At 50.0% G+C, this 15,520-nt stretch overlaps 1 protein-coding gene across 4 annotated transcripts in view; it reads left to right on the plus strand.

Moving 5' to 3' along the window:
• Nucleotides 1-15,520, plus strand: part of MROH7 (maestro heat like repeat family member 7) — a 40,716-nt gene that overhangs the window by 7,248 nt on the left and 17,948 nt on the right. For 2 of the 4 annotated variants that reach the window (XM_088835322.1, XM_088835324.1), the window contains exons 2-12: nucleotides 2,373-2,446; nucleotides 3,608-3,691; nucleotides 5,008-5,087; nucleotides 5,330-5,459; nucleotides 7,533-7,628; nucleotides 8,146-8,250; nucleotides 8,464-8,599; nucleotides 11,565-11,677; nucleotides 12,081-12,257; nucleotides 12,602-12,756; nucleotides 15,139-15,277. In XM_088835322.1, coding sequence (XP_088691448.1) covers nucleotides 2,373-2,446; nucleotides 3,608-3,691; nucleotides 5,008-5,087; nucleotides 5,330-5,459; nucleotides 7,533-7,628; nucleotides 8,146-8,250; nucleotides 8,464-8,599; nucleotides 11,565-11,677; nucleotides 12,081-12,257; nucleotides 12,602-12,756; nucleotides 15,139-15,277 — 1,289 coding nt within the window. Of the gene's footprint in view, nucleotides 1-2,354; nucleotides 2,525-3,607; nucleotides 3,692-5,007; nucleotides 5,088-5,329; nucleotides 5,460-7,532; nucleotides 7,629-8,145; nucleotides 8,251-8,463; nucleotides 8,600-11,564; nucleotides 11,678-12,080; nucleotides 12,258-12,601; nucleotides 12,757-15,138; nucleotides 15,278-15,520 lie in introns of all 4 variants that reach the window. The other 2 variants (XM_088835323.1, XM_088835321.1) reach the window with 2 other exon arrangements.

Genomic DNA, 15,520 nt, shown 5'->3' on the forward strand with positions numbered 1-15,520 from the left:
GTCAATGCATTTATCTTCCTCCCAGATAATTTAAACATGTTAACCTCATTTAATGCCTCCTCTCCCATTTATATGCTCTCCTGGTAATGTATGTTAATTTTATCTTTTCTTTTTCTTAACTCTATGAACATTATTATTATTTTATGTAGTTAATGTTCTTATATTTACCCAAATATTAACCTCTTTTTTTTTTTTTTTCATTTGCTTGTTGCATCTCAGACCTCCATCTGGGATTAATTTCCTTTTGGCTGAAGTACAGCCTTTTGCATTAGTGAGCTCTGCTGATGCAAACTCTTTCCATTTTAACTGAAAATGCCTCTATTTATCCATCATTCTTTAAAAAATTTGAAATAATAAAAACTTGCAGAAAAGTTGGAAGTACAGTATAAAATGGTTTTCTGAAATTGATAAGTTGCTAAATGATACCCTATCAATCTTGAATTTGTATGTGTTTCTTATAAAAAAGGATAAAAATTAACCATCAAAATCAGGAAATTAACACTGATACACTGCTACCATCCAATCCTTAGGCTCCATTCAAATGTCACCAATTGTCCCGGAAATATCCTTCATTAAAAAGGGATCCAGGTCAGAATCATTCACTGCACTTTTCTGTCTCATCTGTTTTGTTTCCCTCAGCCATCAGATCTTCTTGACGGTCATGCCCTTGATACTTTGGAAGATCATAGGCCAGCTGTTTTAGAAGACTTGCCTAATTTTGGGCTTGTCTGATGTTTTATCATAATCGGATTCATGTCATGCATCTTTGGTGGGAATAGCATAGATGTGATGCTGGGTTTTTCTTACTGCATTCTATCTGGTGGTATATGATTTTTATTTGTTCCATTACTGGTGATGTTCACTTTAATCACTTGAGTTCAATGGTTGCTGCCAAGGTTTTCCACTATAAAGTCATTATTTACCCCTTTGTCATAAATATGCAAAAAATACTAGAGAGATCCTTTGAAACTATGTAAATATCCCATTTCTCATCAAACTTTCAATTTAGTTATTTCTGTTTTTATATTAGCATGGACTTATCATTTCCTAGTTTACTCGATAGACTATATAATCTGTTGTTACCATCATTAATTGTGATACTGAAGCTTTCCCCTGTTTGACCAAGGAATACTCTGAGCAAGCTTTTACGTCTTTTTGACATATCCTCACAATTTCTTGGGCTCATTTCCTTGTTTTCTGGTACAAAATGTCTCAGACTCAGCTGCACTCTCTCTGCCCGAGTCCTAGAATCACCTCATTCTCCCAGGAGCCTCGTTCCCTTTAGCGGACAAAGGTGCTTAGAGGAAGCCAAGGTTTTAGTGCTCGCTGTATTCACTGCCACTGAGATGTCTCTGCTTCTCACTGTTGACTCCATCCTCCAGGAGCCCCCAGAGGTTGGTGGCCAAGATGTCCCTGAAGCTCCAGGGTCTCTCTCCTTGGGCTTCCCCTCACCGCCTTAAGTCAAGGACTCTATGGGCCCTGCTCAGCCAAGTGTCCACACCTGGACCAATCACTGTGTCTGGGGGCATGGGAATCTCTTACTGAGCAAGCGTGGTTTCCAGATCCACCTTTATTCATTTGTGTGTTTATTGAAGTATTGTTGATATTATACTGATTTCAAGAGTAAAGCCCATCCTTATCTGAAGAGGGGTGATGGGTGGGCCTTGTAGCTTCACCTACCTATATGAAATGAATAGCCCACAGGGAAGACAGGGGCTTGGCCACTAGAAGAAAGATGAGGAACTGTGGGGCTAACAAAATAGCAATTATCTATCAGGTTGGCTGAAAGGTTCATTCAGGTTTTTTCGTAAGATGTTATGGGAAAACCTGAATGAACTTTTGGCCAACCAATACTATAACAAGCGAGAGTTTAACTATAAAGTGTGATAACAACCAAGAGAAGAGAACTGAAGGATGCAAGACAGGATCACAGTGGGCCCCCCACTACTCTGAAGGTCAGGGGAGGCCGCTCTGAGGAGTGGCGGGCACGCAGACCTTGTCCTCTCCCTGGGCGAGGGGGTGTGACAGTGGAGAGGCCCAGGTAGAGGAAAACAGCTTGTGCAAAGGCCTGACAGCAAGGCCTGCTGGACCTGGAAGGAGGCCAGCGAGGTGGGAGCGTGGTGAGTAGGGGGCAGTGAGCTGTGGAGGTGGGCAGGGGAGACTGACCTGGCAGGGCCTTGAAGGCACTAATAAGGATGCGAGCTTTATGCTCTGGGACATGGGGTGCCCCCGAAGGGTTTTAGGGGTAGGGGCTCAGTCTGGCTGCTGGGGAGGCAAAGCTTGAGGGGCCCCATGGGGAAGGGGAGATGGGATTCTGCTGCACTGTGTCTTTGTCCTGTCTCTTCTTTCCTCAATGGAACTGCGACATGCAGGAGCCTTCGATGAAGTAGCCTCATGCCTGGTGGAGGTGCCAGGGCAGAGAGATGATCGCGGCAAAATGGCTCTGGTATGCTTCCTGCCAACCCACCTCCCCGCCACCGATTTCCTGGGACGCCCTCTCCCTCCACCTCCCACTCCACCCTCAGCATTTCTCTTTTCTCTGCCGGATTCTTCTCTGCTCTATGGCTTTTCTAGTTTATCTTATTTCTTGTCAGTCTCTCTCACTGGAATCCATTCTCCATAAATCAGGGAGTTTCGTCTGTCTTATTCTCAGCAGTATTCCTAGAATCTAGAGCAGTGCCTGGTACATCCTAAATGCTTGATAACAGTTTTTGTAAACAACTGAATGAATTGTGAAGGTCTCTAAAAGGGGAAGAAAAGCTGGAATGACCCTTTTCAGGACACAGGCCCAGCCCAGGTCTTGGCCATGTAGCAGGCCTTGGGAGGCCAGAGAAAGCCAGAATCTTCAGGACTTGGTGAGGGCCAGTGGGAGAAGACTGGACAGGGTGGTAGTGAGTGTAACACACGGAATGTGGGTGAGCCTAGTTGGCAGACAGAGTCTGGAGGCAGGGGGCCCGCCCAGGCCAGGCCATACAACCTGTCTTCTTGCCAGGTGGAATGGGAAAGAACTTGTAGCATCTTTAAACCACCATATGGCTCATCAGATACACTTGTTTTGCTTTCTTTACTATATATTTTATTTCTTTCATGGTTTTTTTCTTCTTCTACCTTAAGATAAAGAGAACTAATAGATTAATGGGACATTGGTTAATGTATTCCCTCTCCGGTAGCAGAATGCCTTAATCCTACTAGTGGGTGCCCTTACAAAGGGTAGATGCTAGAAGGCCCTCATGAGCTATCACTAACGATGACATTTCAGTTTGAGGTGTTGGAACCCTTTCTGTCCCACCAGCTCCTGCCTCTTCTTCCTTAGTAGACAGGTGCTTTGTAATCTGAACCTGATAGCTGGTCTTCCCCCAAATCTGACCTACAGGGATTATCCCCAACCTGCTGCCACCAGCATCTTCTCAAATCTTTACCACTTCCCCTACCCCGAGTTCCCTTGCGGCTTCTCACTTCTCTTGAGCTGATGCTGGGGGCTGGCAGCTGGGGAGGAACAGGCAGCTTGACTGCAGGTGGCAGGTGCAAAGACGGGGTGGAAGGGCAGCCCCAGGGCTGGGCTCCATGTGGCTCTCACCCTGTGGTTTCGCTCTCTACTGCCCCTGAGGTCGGGAGTGCCCTCAGCCTCCAGAAGAGCCAGAATGTGCTGGACAAGGAAGAAGAGAAGAAGACCCTGATGAAGAAGATGATGGTGCGCAAGCAACTTGCGGGTCTGTGGCATCAGGGTGGGGAGGGGGCGGAAGTCCTGAGTCCATCCACTGATGAGGCGGGGTTGGGGTGGGGTGGGCAGAGGATGTCAAGACACAGATACTTGGGCTTGGGTCTCAGCTTCACCCTGAACTGCCCCCCCCACCTACCTTGAGGGAGCTTGGCCAAATCACTTCCCCTTTCTAAGTCTCACTCTCAATATTTCACAAGTTACTGTGATTAAAAAAACCTGTGTCAATGGAGTACACAACCCAAAGGTTCAGTTCAGTTCAGTCGCTCAGTCGTGTCCAACTCTTTGCGACCCCATGAATCACAGCATGCCAGGCCTCCCTGTCCATCACCAACTCCCGGAGTTCACTCAAACTCATGTCCATCGAGTTGGTGATGCCATCTATCCATCTCATTCTCTGTCATCCCCGTCTCCTCCTACCCCCAATCCCTCCCAGCATCAGACTCTTTTCCAGTGAGTCAACTAATCGTATGAGGTGGCCAAAGTATTGGAGTTTCAGTTTTAGCATCAGTCCTTCCAATGAACACCCAGGATTGCTCTCCTCTAGAATGGACTGGTTGGATCTCCTTGCAGTCCAAGGGACTCTCAAGAGTCTTCTCCAGCACCACAGTTCAAAAGCATCAATTCTTCGGTGATCAGCTTTCTTCACTGTAAAATCTTAGGTCCCTGGGAGCAGTCATTATTATTTTATGTGCTAATTCCCCCCATAGTTCTTCTGATGGGAGAACTTCTGAAGGAACTTTCTTTTTCTCTGCTAAATGCAGTCACTTCTCAGTTATCCACCGGAGTGTTTGGGCTGGGACAGCCACTGACATTTCCAGAGTTATATCAATAGTTAGCTATAAAGAGAGAAAAAATATCCGTGCCTCTGATACTTTCATTTAATTAACATTAATTGAGCATCTACTGGGTGTTGGTGCTAGATCAAAAGTGAGAAGTAACTGGAAGGACATTTTTAAAGGAATTCAATTGGACCACTTTCAAGGGTCATGCATGATGTTTGGAGGCCAGTCCATGGCTTAGACTTCCCTACCACAGGGCTGCTGAAACAGTTCTTGCTGAGCCCTGCATGTGTGCAGCGGGTCAGGCCCGTTTTGAAGGCCTTGAACTGAGGGCTCTGGACAGGGTTAGAGCAGTCAGCTGGCTCCCTCCACTGGAGGCCAGGCCGGGAGTGGAGCCAGCCCAGGCTGAAGAACTGCTGCGGCCCCATTCCCTGAGGAGAGGCTGTGGCGCTGGTGGTCTGTGGTGGCTTGCCCCGCTCACTGACACCTCTGTGTCCCCCCATCCAGAAGCAGATCCAGGAGGAGCCGCTGGATTCTCTCATGACCTCTGTCCGCCAGCAGGCCATGGAGACCCTGACCCAGCTGAGGTGACCTCGGCCCCTTTCCCGCTACCCACAGGCTCTGCCTGTGTCTTCAGAGGCCTCTCTGCTGTGTGTGGCCCTTCCCTAGTCCCAGGCCTTTTCCCTTCCCCTTGCCCAGGCCCTGCCGGGGCTATCTGACTTGTACCCCACCTCCCTCCTCCTCCTCACCTCATCTCAGCCCTTCCCTTCCAGCCTCCAGCCTCAGGTGCCCCCTCACTCCATGCCCTCACTTTCTGTCTCTTCCCCAGTCATTCCCAGCCTGTCCTGGGTTTGCAGGAACGGTCGGAGCTGGTGAACACGTGCGTGAAGAGTGTGTTCTCCCTGCCCACCGTGCAGGTCATGCAGGAGAAAGACAAGGCCAAGGCAGATGCCTTACAGGTGAGGCGGGGCCCTCCCAAGCAGGGCCTTGGGGCTGACTGGTGTCCTCAGAGGGAGGCACGTCCCTGGACCCCCAGCAGGGAGAGGAAACGCATTATGAGAGGTAGATTGGAATCTTCATCCTCCTACTTAAGCAGCTTGGGCAATTCACCTCCCCTCTCCTGGCAGGCACTTGACAAATATTTGGTGAATGAGTGAATCTGTGGAATAAAGGATCCCTCATCTGAAGCATTGTCCATTTTGGGCTCTGCCCCATGAGAAGGATGTGGGCAGATGTTGGCATGGCTTAGGAAGTGGCCAGGATTAGGAAGAAAAGGCCTGAGGGTTGGGCGAGTTTGGGTTGAGGCCTGGAAGTGGAACCTCAAGGGGCTTACATGAGCACTTTCAACCCCCTGCAGGATGGTCCCTGGAAGAGTGATCAGAGGAGACCCTTCATGTAGAATGGGGTCAGTGGGGGAGGTTAGGGAGAGAGATTTCAGCTCTGGGTGAGGCACATGCATACATCCTTTTATCCAGCAAATTTTAACTAATACCTAATCCATAAGTACGTCGGGCTGAGATACTGTAGGGCTGAGGGGCAGATTATCAAAGTATCATACAAATAAATGCAGAATTACAACAGTACTTGGGGCAAGCAAGAAGTACATGATACTATTAAGAGCGTGAAATGGAGGGAACCTGACCATGTTGGAGTTCAGAGGTCATGATACTAGAGGTGAGAGGTTTGGAAGAGTTCATTAGCTGAAGGGTGTGGCAGAAGGGAGAGCGTGAGAGGCCGAGGGAACGGCCTGTGCTGCAGCCTGAGGATGGAGAGAACAAGATGACTGCAAGGGTGATAAGGAGGCAGAGTGGCTGGAGCCCAGAGGGTGAGGTGAGAGAGCAGCTGGAGCCAGACCAGCTGCAGCGTGACAGCTCTGAGTCTTGGAGGTGGTGCGCTTGAGAGGAGACCCGAAGGGGAGGCAGGGATGGGTAGGAAGAGAGCCTGCAGCCTTCTTGTAGTACCTGGCCAGGTCAGCAGAGGTCAGTGCTGCACGGCGATGGACGGCAGATGGGCGGGTGGGAGGAGGGAGTTGGTGAGCAAGGCTTCCTTGGTGGCTGTGGGTAAGCCTGGTGTGCTCAGACTCAGGAAGCCTGGACAAAGACGACCTGGAAGGAAGACGTGGGGATGATGGGAAGAAGGGAGGCAGGGAGAGGGGGCCTCAAAGACGCCCCTTAGCCTTGGGTAGGGGTCATGCCTGCACTCTCCTAAGACAGTTTCAAGACTGGTGTGACTGGGGAAGGAACAAACAACTGGGAGGAGAGAGTTGTCTCCTGGAAGGGGCAACTTAGAAAGTCTATTTGGATCTAGGAGTGGTAATTTTAAAAAGAATCAGAACACTTCCTCGGAGACAGTAACACACGTAGGGCTGGCTGTCCATTGATCCAGCCCGGACGGTTCTTGAGCATTTCCCCACTCATCTTCTCACGATCCTCATGAATTGAAACGTTGCTTCTGTGACCTTGGACAAGTGTCTCTTCCCGGGACTTCCCTGGCGGTCCAGCGGCTAAGACTCTGAGTTCCCAGTGCAGAGGGCGGGCGTTCAATCCCTGGTTGGGGAACTAGATCCCACATGCTGCGACCAAAGAACTAAAGATCCCGCATGCCACAGCTAAGGCCAGGCACAGCCAAATAAATAGGTAGTTTTTAAAGAACATCTCCTCATTTGCACAATGAGGAAAAAAAACACTTTGAGGACAAAGTGATAGGGTTGTGCCACTCATGAGGCAATCACCTGGCCCATGGTAGATTCTCTGAAAATCAGTAGATTCTCCCTGGGCCTTTGCTTCTTCCCCTTGTAAGCTAAGAAGTGCAGGGATAATAATGACCAGTTTCTCCATGAAGAACCTGTAACCCATGGAGGGGAAGCCAGTTGCCCAATATCACACATCAAGGTTAGTCTCACATGGTGGGACCAGATAGCAGCACTCCTGGGCTTGAGTATCCCTTCCTCCCCTGACCCACATCAGGGGTTGCCTGAGGTTGGGGTCTACCCCAGAGGCTTTCTAGTGACTTGGTCCTCTTCCTGTTCACAGATACTTTACTGTCAGACCTTGGATGCCCTGCAGACACTTCTCAATGCCCTCTTTGCTGAAGACCCCACTCCTGCTGTGCTGAAGAGCATCTTGGAGGTGTGGGGGGGGGCAGGGAGGAGACAAAGGGTGGAGGAGGATGGGGAATCGACTCAGGAGAACTAGGGCTGGGGGTCTGGACCCAGAAAGAGTGATTTGACTTCAGGATGTAATCTTGTGCCAGATTTCTGCTTCCCTGCCCCTCTCACAGGTCGTGTCCCAAACTCCTTCTTCACCCTCTCCCTATCCCCCATACTTCTGCAACTCCTGCGATAGCTTCCTGCATATCCTTGCTTTCTAAATTCTTGTCCTTATGTCTCTCTCTTATCCTCAGAACTCTCTACCTTTCTTCCCTCTCCTCACTGACCTCTGTCCTCCCTCTGGTCTTCCAGTTCTGTCCTCAGCTTCTGGACTCCATGTGTCCCTGTGCTCTAAGGAGAGGAGGAGGGCTGTGGTGGGTTGCCTTGATGCACTCCCTCAGAAGCTTCATGATAATTGGTGAAGGCTGGCCTGCCCATCCAGGGGGCAGAGGCTAGCATCCAGCTCGTAGCTCTGAGTCATACCCTTCTCCCCACAGCCCCTGGGGCCCTGGATGAACTCTGGGAAGGCCCACGAGAGAGCCCGGGCTGTGAAAAGCAATGTCTCTGTGTTGAACCAAGCGCTTCTGAGCCCGCCTTTCCTTGTGAGTGGCTCTGGGAGGGGGGAGGGGAGGACTGCTAGGGAGAATGTTCTCAGCTCTGAGGGAGCCCCATGCATCCTCCCAGAGATTCCTGGGTGGTCCTCACTCCTCAGAGGATTCAGCTCTCGGGGCCAGGCCATCCAGCTCTGTTCACCATTTACTGTATAGCATTATTGAACCTATAAGTCTCAGTCCCTAAGATTATGACACAAACAGATGTCCTCGGGATTCCCGGCACTGGGGCTTCTTCTGGGGAGGCTCATCATTCGCATCGGGGATCCAGATGAGGAGATTGGTCGTGAGGCTCTGGACGGCATTACCATCCTTTACACCATCTTGGAGCTTCAAAAACGTAAGCCCTTTGGAGTGCCTCTAAAACAAGGCTTTTGAGCAGGTACTCAGCCTAGGAACTGAATGGACCTTTGGCAACAAGGCGCTGGTGGGAGGTGGAAGAAATCAACACAAAGTTCAAAGGGGTCTGGAAATCAGTGTGAAGTTTAGTCCTCACAGAACTAGGAGACAGAGGTGGCAAACACATTTTGACTTAAGCAATGCTTCTATATAAGCCTCTTCTTTTCTTTCCTAGTTTAATTTGTGATTCTCATTTTCCCGTGCTACCATGTGCAGCATGATAGCCCCAGTGTCCTGGCTTTTGGTCTGTCTTCCCCATTAGTCTATAGTTCATTGGAGTCTATGTCTCATTCACCATGGTATGCCCAAGATCTAGCCCTGGGCCTGGCACATGGTGGGTGCTCAGTGAACGTGTATTGAATGAGGGAACAAAGAACACGTCCGGTCTTGGAATCTGGAGCGGCTAAAACCTGTAGGTGGGAGACCGTCTCTGAAACAGCTGCGGGAAGCTAGTGATATGGTAAGGGCTGCCACAGAAACCCAGCTGGCACTCACTGCACCTAGAGGGGTGCAGTATTGACTGTTACTTGCCTCCCCCCTTTCCCCAGAGTCCCAACTCTGCTCCAAGCCAAGGGACCTTGGCACATTGTTTAAAATCCCCTGGCTTTGGAAGCAGAGTGACCTGGGTACAAGACCTAGCTCTGGCCCTTCCTGGCTGTACAAATTCAGGCAAGTACTTTTCTTGTTGAGGCCTGGATTTCCTCATTTGTAAAAAGGACACAGTAGGATGTAAACCACAAGCTTTTTGGAAGATTAAATGAGATCATATGTGTAAAATGACCAGCTCATTCCACACATTATGGGCCAACAAAGTTTTTTTTCCCCTCATCCCTCCCCATTTTATTAGTTTCAGTCTTTTGGGATCTATCTGGTATCCCTGCTCTTCTTGTTCTCTAGCATCTGCGGCAAAGATTTTGTCCCTAGGAGGCTTCCCCTGCCACGCAAGAGCCACATAGATCTGAGTGATGGATAAAGGTGATATAAGTAATTTTAATGATCAGTCTTGGGGACAGGAATAGTATACCCCAAATTAATATTGCCAGATTTAGAAAATAAAAATATAGGACACTCAGTTAAATATAAATTTCAGAAAAACAGTAAATACCTTTTGGTATATTTAAGACACACTTTTGCTAAAATTCCTTGTTTATCTGAAATTCAGATTTAACTGGGTATTTTGTATTTTATGTGGTGACTCTAAGGACAAATTCCCACTGTTAGATTCTCAAGGAGTGATTTATCCAGGCCTCTGGACTGTAGGAAGCAGCAAAGCTAGGATTTGAACCTTGGCCTGCCTGATACTAGGCCTGCCAGGTAGCGCTAGTGATAAAGAACACGCCTGCCAATGCAGGAGATTCAGGAGATGTGGGTTCAGTCCCTAGGTCTGGAAGATCTCCTAGAGGAGGGCATGGCAACCCGCTCCAGCATTCTTGCCTAGAGAATCCTATGGACAGAAGAGCCTGGTGGGCTACGTCCATGAGATCCCAAAGAGTCGGACATGACTGAAGAGATCTGGCATGCACGCACACTGCCTGATATCAGGTCTCAAGCTCCTTCCTTTTGCAGACAACCTGCTCGCTTGGTCTGTATGCTCTTCTCCCTCAAAGACCCTTTCTCATGCCCGCGTCTTGTGTCTTGTACATGCTGAGGAATCCAGGTAGGATCTGAGTCAGACCACCATAAGACTCAGGAAATGTGCCTGAAATGTGTTTCCTTCAGCAGAAAATAAGGATCTCCAATGTGCAGGTGCTATTCTAGGCACTGGGGACACAGAAGGGAAAAAAAATTAACTCAGTAGTCCTCCTGTTGAGCTTATCTTCTTGTCAGAACACAATGAACAAAATAGACAAGTAATGTATATAGTAAGTCAGATGATGATGAATATCGAAGAAAGAAGAAAAAAATAGCAAAGGGAGGTTGGGAATACCAGGTGTAAGGGAATTGCAGTTTAAAATGAGGTGTCACCACACACCAAGCAAAATTGGAACAGGAAACTCACTGGTGAGACGTGGAGCCACTGAATTCTCACACGCTGCTGGTGGGAGCATAACAGGCCCCCCTGTGGAGAACTTTTGGCAATATCCTCTAAAGCAGAACCTCTGTCCACCTTAGGACACAGTTTCACTTTTAGCTTGCTGCAGTTGTTGTTTAGTTGCTAGGTCGTGTCTGACTCTTTTGAGACCCCATGGACTGTAGCCTGCCAGGATCCTCTGTCCATGGGATTTCCCAGGCAAGAATACTGGAGTGTATTGCCCTTTCCTTCTCCAGGGGATCTTCCCGACCCAGGGATCGAACCCATGTCTCCTGCATTGGCAGGTGTAATCTTTACCACTGAGCCACCTGGGAAGCCTCCACTTATAGCTACACGCCTACGAAAGGCATGGACTAGATATACTAGAACATTCACATCAACACTACCTATAATAGCTAGAAACAACCCAAATGTCTATCAGAAGTAGAACAGTAGGCCAGTAAATGGTAGTATATTCATACTATGTAATGTTGTATAGCACTGGGAATGAATGAACCCATTGTTGCGGCTTGCAACCATGTGGGTGAATCTCACCCACATAATGTTGAGTGAAAGCAAGACATAAAGCGTAACATACAGTAGGGGTCCATTTATATGACATCCAACAACAAGGAGCTCTAATGTATGGCTTTAGAAGTCAGAATAGTAGTGGGGGAGGGGGAATATGGCCTGAAACAGGGGCATAGGAGGGCCTTCTGGGGTGTTGACTGTGCTCTGTTTCTTGACTTGGGTGAGAGCTACATGGATGTGCTCATCAAGAAGATTTATCATGCTGGTTACCTATGATTTATGCACAGTCAACATCCATGTCTAGCAAAAAGTTAAGAAAAAAAATAGGTGGTTAGGTCTCACTGAAAAGGTTCTTGTCTTGCAGGGGCCAGAGATATGGAAGAGACCAATAAGAAGGAGCTGTATGAGAGCAACAAGCGTTTCCTGGGGCCCTACAACCCTGTCAGCCCATGCCAGAACATTCTGCGTGTGATTGCGGTGACCACCTGCTGCCCCCAGCCCTGGGCCTTCCCGGGGGATGGGGACGAGGGAGGAGGGGAAGCACCAGCCCGCCCCAGTGCCGCCTCCTCTCCTTCCATCCCTCTAGGCTCAATCCCCCTTATGTTCCTTTTCATGCCTCCCTCAACCACACAGGTCCATCCTCTGGGCTCCCCACCCCTCTGGTCTGTGCCATTGCATGAGGCACCCAGTTCCTGGGGGGTGGGGGCCATGTCACCGCTTCTTTTTGTCACAGTTCCTCAAAGGTTTCAGCGCTCAATGATTAACTGAGTATGTGGTCCCTTTGCTGACCTCTGCCCGTGTCTGGCGATGTTTGTACATCGATGCAGGACTCACTCCGGGTCTGCCCACGTGTGTCAGGATCTCTCTGCCTTTGTTTCAGGAATTTGGAGATTTCCTGGGGCCCCAGCAGGTAAAAGACCTGCTGCTAGCAGCCTTGGAAGGGCTGAAAGGTGGCTCCGAGGCTCGGGGGAAGGACTCGGGAGAGATGATGCAGCTAGCCTCGGAGGTCACACTCAGCTCGGTGCTGGAATGGTACCGACACAGGGCGCTGGAGGTGGTAAGGCCCCCCGGGGGCAGGGGCTGGGTTGGGAGACCCCACAGGGCTCACTCATCCCGCAGCCAGGGCAGGGTAGGTGGTGAATGAGTTCTAGATGCTCTCCACTTGCTTATCAGCCCCCAAGAGCTCAACTATCTGGTGAGGGGTGCGGGGGGGCAGTAAAGACAAACTGTCTGCAGGGAAGGGGCAGGCGCTCTGCCTACCTGTCTCCCCATTTCTCCCCTCTGTGCCCTCCTCCTCCTCACCACCCGCTTCTCCCTCCTCCCATCTCCCTGTTCCCCTGTCTCCCCTTGGCTTCTCCGCTTGGCCCTCTGCCTGCTCCCCGGTGGCCTGGCTGTGTCCAGATCCCAGAAATCATGCACGGCATCTATGTGCACCTAAGCCACATCCAGGAGCCGCGGGCCCGCGAGGTGGCTCTGCTGCCCGTCTCTCTCCTGGCCGGCTCCTTCATGACCGAGGTCGTCATCGCCCTGCTCATGTGTCCCCTCCCACTGGACAGGTACCAAGTGACGGTGCTTCCAGCCACTGCCTCTCAGAGAGTTGATACAGCTCCCTACTCTGGGGCTGGGAATCCCTCCTTCTACCCAGGGGAGTCCCTCGCCCTCCCAGTGGTCCCTCTTCCCTGATCTATGTTGCTTATGACAACCCTTAAGCCCTTCCTGCCAGGTGTCTGTGCTGTACATTTATTTGTTCTCTCACAAGTATAATAACCCCATTCTACAGAAAAGGAAACTGAGGCTCACGGAGAGTTTCTAGCCTTAGGAAGCTACTGAACAAGCAGCAGAATGAGGACCTAAACTCAGATCTGACCAACTCCAAGCCCAGAGCTCTTCAATGATGCCATGGGAAAAAGAACTGAATGTTGTTCCTAACTCTGCCTCCAGATGCTGTGTGGTCTTGGGTAGCTTTATTGCCCTCTCTGGGCTTCAGTTTTTCCCCATATGTAAAAGGAGAAAATAACACCCACTTTCTCACCCCAAATGGGTGGGCATGATCGGTAAAGCAGCCAGTCATGCTGAGTGCATGCCCTGTGCTCCATGTTGTCAGCCTTCAGGGAGCTCTGGTCTGATGGCAGAGGGGACTGTGGCTAGATGGTGATCAGCTTGTGGGCAAGAGAGACAAATCTGGCTACTCCAGGCTCCTGGCCCAGGAAATGCTCCCACACCTCTGAATGAAAACAAAGCAGAAGTGTGTGATCCACGTCTTAAGGTGGTTGGTTGACAGTGAATGGAAAAGAATTAAGCAGAACTGTGCAAGTGGGGTGCACTTCTAACCAGGAGAGCTGGTGTCATTCACAGAAACCAGGGAGAGCAGTGCAGGAGTGACACACCCCCATCTTCCACCTGGAAGAATTTAACCCTTTCTGGCTTCCCTACAAGCCAGGGAATTTTCTTCTTGGAGCCACTAAACATTCAGACTCAAGACTGCCAGGGCCACATCTGACTTCAGTTACTTCAGGAGGATGTAAGACAGGGCAGTATCTTTAGGGCAGCCTGTGCAGGAGGATTAGACAGAGCTGGGATGAGATTTAAGGAGGCCTCACTGGCAAGTGCCACGCCTGTGCATGCCTGAGAGTGAGGACCTCCTTAAATGTAGTGCCCTGAATGCCTCACTTTCCTCATCCTAGGATTGGCCCTGGGCCTCTCAGTTGAAAGATGTAGGTGCTACCCTGGCTTAAGTGGCTTGGGCTTTAAAGGAACTAGAGTCTGTTATAATAACTCTCTGGACTTTGCCTCCCAGATTCTCACAGGGACAAGCCCAGTCACAAGAGTCGCTGCACCCTGAGAAGCTCAGTGCCGCAGCGTCCCCAGTGGTCCTTATAGTTCATTTGCAGTTCTTCCTCGCCCAGACACAATTTACCAATTGGGTCATTTTACCATAAGCAATGTTGCCTAGCAACATAGTTGACATACTATCTTTATCAGGTTTCCAGGGGAACAGAGCTGGAAAGTTAATGGAAGGTTCAACTCTTAACCAGATTGGGGGCGTGGGGGGGGGAAGGGTTTTTGTTAACGCTTTAGTGCCCTGGGCTGTCAGCACTTTTCACCTCCCCAGGATAGAACCTCTAGGCTGGTGCAGGTTGATCCAGATGCTTTTCCCTGACTGGTGTACTGCCTTCGTTTTTGTTTTTAATTTTTTTGTTTTTTTAATTATTTTTGGCTGCACTGGGTCTTCGTTGCTGCTCCCAGGCTTTCTCTAGTTGTGGTGAGCGGGGCCACTCTCCAGTTGCGGCATACGGGCTTAGTTGCCCTGCGGCATGCAGCATCTTCCCAAAATGCAGGGATCAAACCCGTGTTCCCTGCATTGGCAGACGGATTCTTAACCACTGGACCATCAGGGAAGTCCCTCGTGTATAGCCTTCTAAGGATCAGGAGTGGGAGCTCCTGGACATTATGTGACAAATGCAAGACCCAGGCCTCGAAGGGCTCCTCGGCATAGAGGAACAGGCATTGGAGTCATCAGACCTGGTCACTTTTGGACTCTGTAGCTCGTTAGCCGAGCAGTCTTGGATCGGTGATTTTACCTCTCTGAGCCTTAACTCTGCATCTGTAAAATGAGACTGACAATCCATTGTGAGGTCCCTGTGAGAACTCAGTGACTCTGAGTTTCTTGAATATCTTGCTCATGTCTGCTGACAGATAGCAGATGCTCAATATTTGCTGAAGTCATAACTTGTATGCAAAACACCTGGCAAAGTACCTGAGTAGAGTTTTTGATCATTGTTAGCCCCAGGCTTCTTAGATCATTCAAGAAATTTTCCATCACACTCATGGATGCGATTTCAAAGGCATCTTCCCTTCTCCCTCCCAAAATAATTTGGCAGCAGGGTTGGCCCCACTGCCCTTGTCCCTGCTAACAGTCCCTACTCTTGGCCTGCCAGCAATGGAGCAGAGATGTGGAGACAGCTGATACTGCGCAAGCCCAGCTGTGACGTCCGAGACCTCCTGGACCTGCTCCTGAGCAGCCTGAAGGAGAAGCCCGTGACCAAGAAGGGCCGGGCCTCCATTGTGCCCCTGGCGGTGAGGAGCTCTCCTCCTGCCTGCTTCCTCCCCTGCCCAGCAGCCCCATCACTACCCTAACACGTCCTCCTCCTGCTCTCACTGAGTCTTGTAGTGCCCGGCTCTGCCTGGAGCTAAGTGGGTGGCCTTGAGCAAGTCTGTCCCCGGGCTCTTGTCTGTGATCCACCGGACCGCCAGCAGCACCATCCTGCTGCTACTTGCAGTGACCGTGGCAGTCTGGGCCAGTGGGCACTGAATGACCTG

The sequence above is a fragment of the Moschus berezovskii genome, chromosome 4, assembly GCF_049115385.1.
Source record: "Moschus berezovskii isolate FMDL1 chromosome 4, NW_MosBer_1.0, whole genome shotgun sequence".
Classification (NCBI taxonomy): Eukaryota; Metazoa; Chordata; class Mammalia; order Artiodactyla; family Moschidae; genus Moschus; species Moschus berezovskii.